Source organism: Haliotis asinina, chromosome 9, assembly GCF_037392515.1.
Source record: "Haliotis asinina isolate JCU_RB_2024 chromosome 9, JCU_Hal_asi_v2, whole genome shotgun sequence".
NCBI lineage: Eukaryota > Metazoa > Mollusca > Gastropoda > Lepetellida > Haliotidae > Haliotis > Haliotis asinina.
Window position 1 is genome coordinate 7735643 of NC_090288.1, and position 9292 is coordinate 7744934.

The 9292-nt window shown below is 42.8% G+C and overlaps 1 protein-coding gene across 1 annotated transcript; it reads right to left on the minus strand.

Moving 5' to 3' along the window:
* Positions 1 to 1205: 1205 nt before the first annotated feature.
* LOC137296000 (L-threonine ammonia-lyase-like) lies at positions 1206 to 9013 on the minus strand. Its single transcript, XM_067827622.1, has 7 exons — positions 8657 to 9013; positions 7312 to 7493; positions 6422 to 6615; positions 5767 to 5897; positions 3379 to 3527; positions 1854 to 1943; positions 1206 to 1461 (listed from the first exon to the last, which is right to left on the minus strand). The coding sequence occupies exons 2-7, from the start codon at positions 7490 to 7492 to the stop codon at positions 1214 to 1216; spliced, it is 993 nt and encodes a 330-aa protein (XP_067683723.1). The 5' UTR covers position 7493; positions 8657 to 9013; the 3' UTR covers positions 1206 to 1213.
* Positions 9014 to 9292: the final 279 nt, after the last annotated feature.

A 9292-nucleotide genomic window follows, 5' to 3' on the forward strand; every position in this document is an offset into this window, starting at 1 on the left:
ATTTTTGTAACAGGTGCCGACAGTGCAACAATGGGTTTTAAGGGGAGACACTCGCACTTGTGTACACTGTCACTGACGGGGTCTTAGCATTATGTTAGCTAGTTGAGCTGTCATTACCCTAGAAGCACTGCTTTACATCGTAGTGCTGTGTGGACTAGTTGGTTATAGCCCGGGAAAGCCTCTTTTAAGAAAAACAGAGTTGAAAATGGCGTGGCTCAACCGGCAATGGGCATGTTTGAGTGATCGTATGAATGTGGCTCTCCCGAAAATGCGCAATTAGCTAATCCATGTTACAGTATATAATGGGTAGCAAATATTGAAATATCCATTATGTAACATCTAGAAATCCTGTTGAATTGTTCGTGGAGAAAAGTCCAGATCACGCAAACAAGCTGCCTCATATAGGTATTCAAACACATTTTACGAATTATTTATCATTATACAGAGAGGATGAGTGCCCATGCCATGCTATGTTTACGACACGAGTGCCTCAATGTTGATATTTCCCGAGCAAGAGCGAGGGATATACCGATATTTAGGCACGAGTGTCAACATTATATGTTATGGGGACGAATATAATATTCTGTTTATTACAAAAGTCGTTAAATTGAGGAAAATAAACCCAAATCTACTTTCAAGCCCGAGGGTATCGTTTGAAAAATATGAACCTCAATATGTTCGTCGTCGTAGGTAATAAAACCAATTATTTCTTTGAACCATTTTAACTTGTGGGAGGGCCATAACAGCGTTTTCCGTTTCAGGTGATGTTTTCCGTTTCAGACGATTTTTTCCGTTTCAGGTAACATTTATGACTAGATTTTCCGAAATTCCCAAATCAGTATCTTGGCAGCCGTTGCCGTAATGACGCTTTGATTTCAAGTTGAAACGTGATCTTAAATTTTATGGAAATTTCTTGTCCAAACGTCTCGGCTGCTGCAACATACCTGTCATAAAAACCAAAGTGGTTACCATGATTCCCGGGCGGACAACGACTAGGCTGCAGACGTTGCTAAGCGACAAGCATTACCATTTATGTGATGTCAGCTTAGCGTACACCGGCCTTAACACTAGGTTCCCGTTGGTTAAACCAGAAGAGCTCAGTGTTGATTTATTACCATTCTTTTAACTTCATTTAGTGTTTTGACACGTTTCAGAGTTGATTCTTGCTCCATCTTTAAACGAAACATTCAAAAACATGAAAACAATTTCATTATCATGATCTATTTATCAGGGAGATTAGTTCTCCAGGTGTGACATTTCCGCCTGTGATTACGACGATGACTTTCTTCCCGTCAATGTCAGGAACTTTGCCGTTGAGAAGCGCCGCCATCGCTGCAGCACCGGAGGGTTCCACCACGAGTCCGCGCTTGTACAATAGCTCCGTGCACTGGACTATCTCAACATCAGACACAAGTAACACACGCTCTACGAACTCAGAGCAGTGCCGATACGTCAACTGTCCTGAAAAGAACTTTTTTAGGTTATATTTCTTATAGCTTATATTTTTAAAAGGTAAGGATAAGGTTAATAATATCAGTTTCGCCATCATCTGTGCTGAGAAATTTAATATTCCCCCTACACGTTACATAAGATCCGTGTTAAATTTAGTCTTCAGCAATCCATGCTTGTGCGTCAAACGGGATCAGGTGTTAAGACTCGTCATCGTATCGAGTCTGACCGATCAAAGTAATTGTCATTGCCTTTTTAACTATTTTCACACGTATTTCACACTTACATGGGTTAAGGCAATTATTGGTGGCAAGTTTTGGAACCGAGTTCGAGCTGCAGGCATCTTGCCTGTAATGCCGAAACAGAAAGCGAACGAAACGTGAACCATCACTATCAACACTTACCTGCAAACGGTGGCCCGAGGCCCGTGGCTACTGTGTTCACTGGGCGGCTCACAGCTTTGCCCAACTTAAAACTTTCAGACATACAGGGAACTGAAAAATGAAATCGCTTTCAGTACACTTCATCCGATAGACAAGGAGATACATTTGCGAAATACGATCCATCAAAGGAAACTGAAATGGACTTCAACTCAGCTCATTCCGATCTTTTTCAAGCGTTGTTTAGTCTCAACATTTAAAGCCACATATAGTTGAGATGTGCAGGCTATTTCCAGGTGCAACTTGCCAGTGACAAATATATAATGTCTGATGTAGATACCTACTTTGACTTCTACTACGTGTCCTGGGTTTAGGTACGTGACCAACTGAACTGTCCGTGCATGCCAATCGTATGTCGGGATACAGTAATCTGATATTTTGATGACAGTATCATCAGTATTCACGACAACAAAACACATGCTTTGGATACAGTCTTAGTCGTACAATGAACTTGTGCCTGTAGTAGAGATATCTTGTATTATTCAAAAGGGTCTTGCGAGAATTAACTGTAAACACAAAGCGATCGACCAAATGTGATATTTTTGTGTTGCTGTTGTGTTACTATTTGAGAGACGATGAATCGGGACTTACCACGGGGATTATGTAAAGGTGAAAAATGTTATATTTTGTAAACATTGACTCGTATGACTTCACGCAAATAACTTCAAACAACCCCGTTTCCCCCGTAAACAATTGGAATTAGTATTAGTAACCCAGCCTTCTCGAAAAAACTTGGAGGTATTGTGAAGGACCACTACTCAAGAGATCACAGAGTCATATGTAACCGAGGTTTGGAAAGTATGGACTCAATAAATGTATTGGTAAGATATGCTAACAGTGTCCCTCACATCCAAGAACCAGATGTAGACATAACTGATTACTGCCATAGACGGACAGGTTTCTAGCCACCATGATACACGGGTCCATACCATGGTTGCCCGTTGTATAGCGTGCTATATAATTCAACTAAATCTTACTTCTTAGAAATTGTTACTGTTCCCAGATGGTCATACAGAGCCGTGAAGGTCTACCCGGGGTAGAATAGGCATTCAGCAACCCATGCTTGCCATAAAAGGCGACTAACGGGATCGGGTGGTCAGGCTCGCTGACCTTGTTGACAAATGTCATCGATTTCCTATTGCGTAGATTGATGCTCATGTTATTGATCACTGGATTGTGTTGTCCAGACTCGATTATTTACAGACCGCTGCCATATAGGTGGAATATTGCTGAGTGCGGCGTAAAACTCAACTCACACATACACACCCAGTTTGATTTGGTTTTCAGAAACCCATAATGGCGACTGGGTTAGGGTGTTCAGGCTTGCTCACTTGGTTGACACACGTCATCGTATCACGATTGCGAAGATGGTTGTTCACTTGATTGTTAACTGGGTTTTCTGGTCCAGACTCGATTCTTTCTATTTTAGACCATATAGCTTGAATGTTGCAGAGTTAAACAACAAAGAACATAGTTATTCAAATCTGACCTCCTTCCGGCTCCACAGCATACACTCTACAGGCTGACGGCCCGAGTGTCTTGATGGCTGCAGACACTCCGGACACCAGTCCTCCACCCCCACAGCAAACCAGAACAATGTCAGGGTCAGGGACCTCTTCCAGTATCTCCATAGCAACACTGCAATGATATTATTTAAACATAATCCTACTACCATCTCTAACGTTGTCTAATTTACCTTAATGTTCGAATCATATGAAACGATATCAAGAGAACGATATTTTATCATCTATGATTTATCTCGAAGCTATCGCGCATTTGAATAGTAAAGCATGGTTGACGTTTTGGACCACACTGGGAAATACTGTGTATAAATGACAGCTGCGTGTACCTATCCAGTCTTGACCAGACGCACTTGTTTCGTATAATTGTATTATACTATTAACGCGTGCCGCTGTCAACCGACCACCTATCCAAAAGGATAGGCCACAAGGGAATCGATTCAAGCTTGAATCACTTGATGAACACGCGTTTGTAAAATAATTCGAGAGGAACTCGAGTCTTCTCGGGACAGCAAATGGTCACCTATGATTGGGCATTTTGAATCTATACACCTGGAAATTAATCAAGCAACACCCCAATTTTTTCTATTGGAGCAACTTTGAAGTGTTCTGACAATCAAAATATGCCGGGTTGATATAGTTTGACACTTTTTTATTCAACAGACGATCTCTGACAAACAACTTAAAGGGAAAAAGTATCAAGACTTTGCTTTATTGCAACGAAATCCAAATTCTTAAAACTGTCTTAAATTCATGAAAAAATGGACACAATTTACTATTCATCCACAGACGTTGTTGTCAGGTGTATTAACACAAATGTCACATGGAAAGAAAGAACAGTCATCTGAGAGTCTGCACACCGACTTTCATCAATATCTAGTGTGTCCTCCCTGCGCACGCACCACCGATTCCAGACGCCTCCTCATTCCTTGGATGAGTCTCCGGATCTGATTCTGGGGGATCCTGTTCCACTCCTCATGCAGGGCAGCCGTCAATTCGTTGAGATTATGGACTGGTGGGTCTCTCTGCCTCACACGACGGCCAATAAAGTCCCACAAATGTTCAATGGGGTTGAGGTCAGGGCTCATGGCAGGCCATGGAATTCTGTCAATTGCATTTTGCCGCAAAAAATCATTTACAGCATGCGCCCTGTGAGGTCTAGCATTGTCGTCCATAAATATGGGTCTCGTTGCCAGAGGATGGTTCTCAAAATGAGGTACCACAGCCCTGTCAAGAACCTCCTGTTGGTAACGAACACCGTTAAGGTTGCCACGGATGGTAATGATATCCAACTTGCAGTTCATGGAAATGCACCCCCATACCATAACGGAACCTCCCCCAAAGGCCACAGTCTCCTGGATGTTCCGTGGAGCCATTGCTGTGTTCCTCTGCCTCCAGACCCGAGTACGACCGTCCACCATGTGCAGCAAGAACCGGCTCTCATCTGAGAAATGGACCTTCCTCCAAGAGGCAATGTTCCAGTGCAAACGGTCATTACACCAGGCCAGTCGGGCTGCCTTATGGGCTGGAGACAGTCTGGGTCGCTTGATTGGCCTCCTTGCCCGGTATCCTGCAGCTTTCAGACGATTCCGAACAGTCCTGTTCGAGATGGGTCTCCCTGGAAGCCACTCCTGTCTCAACCGAGAGCTCGAGTCGAAGGACCTGCGCCGTACAAGTCTCAGTAAAGCTCTGTCCTCCCGGACTGTGGTCTTCCTGGGTCTTCCTGGTCTAGGCAGGTCTTTAACTTCATTAGTGGCCCGGTATTTTTTCAAAAGTTTTGAAATTATGGAATGATGTCGTCCGATTTGAGTCCCGATTTGTCTTAGAGACATACCAGCATTCCTCATGCCGATTATTTGCCAACGAGTGGCCTCTGATAATTTCCTACGTGCCATGACATTGAAATGAATGAAAAACCGAATGCAATCGACAACCTGCGCTTGTAAACACCCCAGGGAAAAAGTGCATTTTTCGAAAGTTGAGGTTAAAGCAATGCACGTGCGCTGTGCAAGCTTCACGCGCGTCATATCAACCCATGAAAAGCTCATGCTGTATGTCAATACATCAAAATTGAATAATCAATCATCAAAATTACTTCGTTAAACTTTGTTAAGTTTTTATGTGTCTTTGAATTTGGTGTTGCTTAATTAATTTCCATATGTATAGTTTGATTTTTCGACAAATATACATATTAGAACCATTTCGATAAGTCAGATATGTTTGAGAACCGCCGCCATCTTGTGTCTTGTGATGTGACTGTCACGTGCACGGAACTAGAAACGACATGGATTAAAACAGTTATAGTCAAAGAAAAGCGGAAATGTCGTAGAGCATACATGGTTGTCTTCTCTGCGTACCTGGCGTATCCGGCGATGAGGTGGATGTCGTCGAAGGGGTGACAGTAAACATGGCTGCCGTCTTTGGTGTAATTGTCCACGGCAGTCTGTAGTTCAGCTGTTGGCATCTGCTCCACCGATACTCCAAGGCTCTGGGAAGGAAGATCTCGTATGGCATATCAAAAGGGTGGGAATGTATACCTAGTCTGCTTAAAATATGTTTATGCGTCCTCCGATACACTGCCGTGGTGGGGTCGGTTCTGTTGCAGTGAAAGCTTCCCACACTTAACAACTCATGCCACTTTCTACACTTATTTAAACATACTAACTTAAAATCACACTGCGTTTCGTTTGCATGTATACATGTATACATGTTTTACTTTCTTAAGATTGTTTGTTGTTTAAGTCAGTACTGGCCAGCCAATTCTGTGAGTCGAGAGCATTAAGTTAGCCATCCTAGTACATTCAGTTGCAATATGTTCGGCCAGAGAGAGATTATAGAAAGCACGGAGGTTCGAATCTCTGTTTGGACTGTAATTTTTAAACATGAAAATATAGACATTTGCAATCGTGTAATGTTTAATATGTTGTCATAGACATATATTTCAAATTTGAACGAAATCGCCAAAGATATATTTTCTATGAAAATTATTTGAACCCGTGCGACAGAAACTACCTGTATAAGATGTACTCTGCTTTGCGGCGCCGTATTGGGAATCATGCATTTCCCTGGGACGCCTTGCTGGTGTAAATATGTCGCAAACGCCTTTCCATAGTTCCCAGCCGACATAGTGATAGGGATCTTGTCAGACGCCAGTTGAGCCTGGAGGTGTTTCATCTGGTTCACAACCCCGCGGATCTTAAAAGAACCTGGGTAGACATAACGATAAATGATCCCGTCAGTGGGACACTATATTGCCGATTTAAGAATATTCTAACAATGCTGATTTCATACATCCTATCTGCGTATAGTACAAATGCGTGACGAGCAAATACTGTAACCAATAGGCAACCCCACTTCCGCTAACGGCATTGCTTCACCTTTGTAAGGAACCGTCTGTCAGGGTTCGAACTTAACACTAGTCTTAATACGCATTGTCAGCTTTATCCAGTGAGGGGAATCAATCTCGGGTCTTGAGGATGACGAGCGAACGCTTTAACCACTAGGCTACCCTACCGCCCCCGATTGCGTGAAGTGCAAATTACATTACTTCGCTACAGTTGCTTCCTTAGCAAATTACTGTGGTATAGCTACCTGAACGCACGCACGAACGCACATTCTATTTCTGGACGGAACGAAACGCAAAGAGCGCTTTAATTATGTCCGTTGCACACAAAGACTATATTCAAGTCAATAAGATTCATGATTCAAATGCCGGTCAACAGAGCAATTTGTCCCCGATTGTTTGCAAATGAGAAAGCATCCTTTCTGCACATTGTTAGATACGTCTTCATCGTTTTTCCATCTTGTTTATGAAAGAAATATGAAGGAGCCCCAAACCATAAAAAATACCGCAAAACAAACTCTCACTCCCGTCGCCATGAAAATAAATCGGTTGCTGTTACCTGTCGTCTGCATGTTCTCCAACTTGAGGTACAGCTTCAGGTTGTGTCCGGCCAGCTGCGGGAACATGTCGTGGACCAGCTGCAGCAGTGGGGTCCGTACACACAGCGGGTGACTGGTAACGACCTGCCGGGCCTCTTGCATGTCCGCCTCCGTCACTAGATCCCCTCGGGAGTCCGCCATACTGCAGGGATATGGATGTTACAAAAGCCTTTCGAGGCGACTTAAGGTGAACGTGATCGGTTATCTCGACTAGTCATTAGTCAAGGTGACGACCCGTCTCGACTCGTGCACTTCCCCTGGACTAACGAAACCAAATGAATTATATCAATCTGACCACACATATAAAATTGCAGAGAATCACAAATTCTGTGTATCGTTGACGCACTGTAAGATGGAGCGGACTAAAACGGGGTCCGTCTCTCGGCTCGACGTTGCTGCAAGACATATGATGGTGAAGTGAGTGAGTTTTACACCGCACTCAGCAATATTCCAGGTATATGGCGACGGTTCCTAAATAATGAATCGAGTCTGGACAACACAATCCAGTGATCGACATCATAAGCATCGATCTGCGCAATTGGTATACGATGACATGTGTCAACTAAGTCTGCGAGCCTGACCACCCGATCTCGCTATTCGTTTCTTACGACAAGCATGGGTTACTGAAGTTAAACTCTGACCCGATTCTTCACAGGTTAATACGGTGAAGTAACCTACTGTTTACTCACTAAGACTCGGGTCTAATGTTCGAAGTTCATTTTCTGACACGGCATCCGAGTCATACACATTCCACGCTTATTGAGTTAAACGAAAACGATCAGACGATCTGTATAAATTTTATAGAGTTAAACAGTATTAATGGCATCTTAGTCAGTATGGTATTATGAAGCTTTCAGAAAATAATATTCCAGCAAACCTTCGGGTGGGGACACTTTTAATTTGGTCCATGCCCTGCAAATGAGAATCAAACCCTATCCTTCTGCCGAAAAAACACTTTAACCACTAGCGTATAGCTAAAAGTGGAGTAAAACCTTACTCACTCACTTACTCATTAACTTGAACATTTGCGTGTCATCGAGATCGTACATGTTTGACATGGGTCGTTCCTAGTACTTTGTTCCAAATAACAGGATTATTACGAACTGCGACTTTAAACAAAATGCACTTCATCGTCTTCCCCAAAATAACATTTCACTGGATGCGACGGAAACAACGTTGAGTGACTTTCCAATCGGTCACGGTCACTCGTTGTTTCAACATATCTCCCAATCGGAAATAACTAGTTTGAAATCAGTATTTAAAAAGTGAGATGAACTTCTTTCACAATGACTTGAATACACTTACCTCAATGTCGCGCGATCAGATTTTAAGACACTTCCCTCGATTGCCGTAGTCCGTAGTAGATGGTTGTCCCGATTTTAAATGAAACCTAACCATAAATAGAATGGTCTACCAGCTGAAGAGCGCTTACGCTTCTCACGCTTTATGCAGCTGCTCAAAGGCGAGGGGCTGGGAAGTAATTGATGTGAATTGTTCTCTGACAGAATGTTTTTTCTTTACAATTCTGAACAGTGTTCTTGTACATATATCTAGGTATCACTAATCGTTAGTCACTATTCCGAATTAACGACCTCATTATAGAATCAAACGCTAGACGCCACCTTGGCAGGCGAACACCAAGGTGTATGGTGTTACGAAAAGGCGGAACCGTATTTTTCTGAAACGAAATAAGATTGGTCAAACCTTGTCAACGTAGTGAAACCTATCTGCACGCGAGGCTTCTATTTTGACAGCCTGCGTTTGATTTCCATCGTATTTCATAGAGATGTAATTCAGTTTTATTTCGATCGTTTTGATTGTCATTCCTGATCTGACGAAATGTATAGATTTTGAGGGTCATTCAGGCCAGTAGATAATATTCTTTCAAACGGGCACAAAAGAGACCCGATTGAGATAAGGCATTATAAATAAGGCATTCTT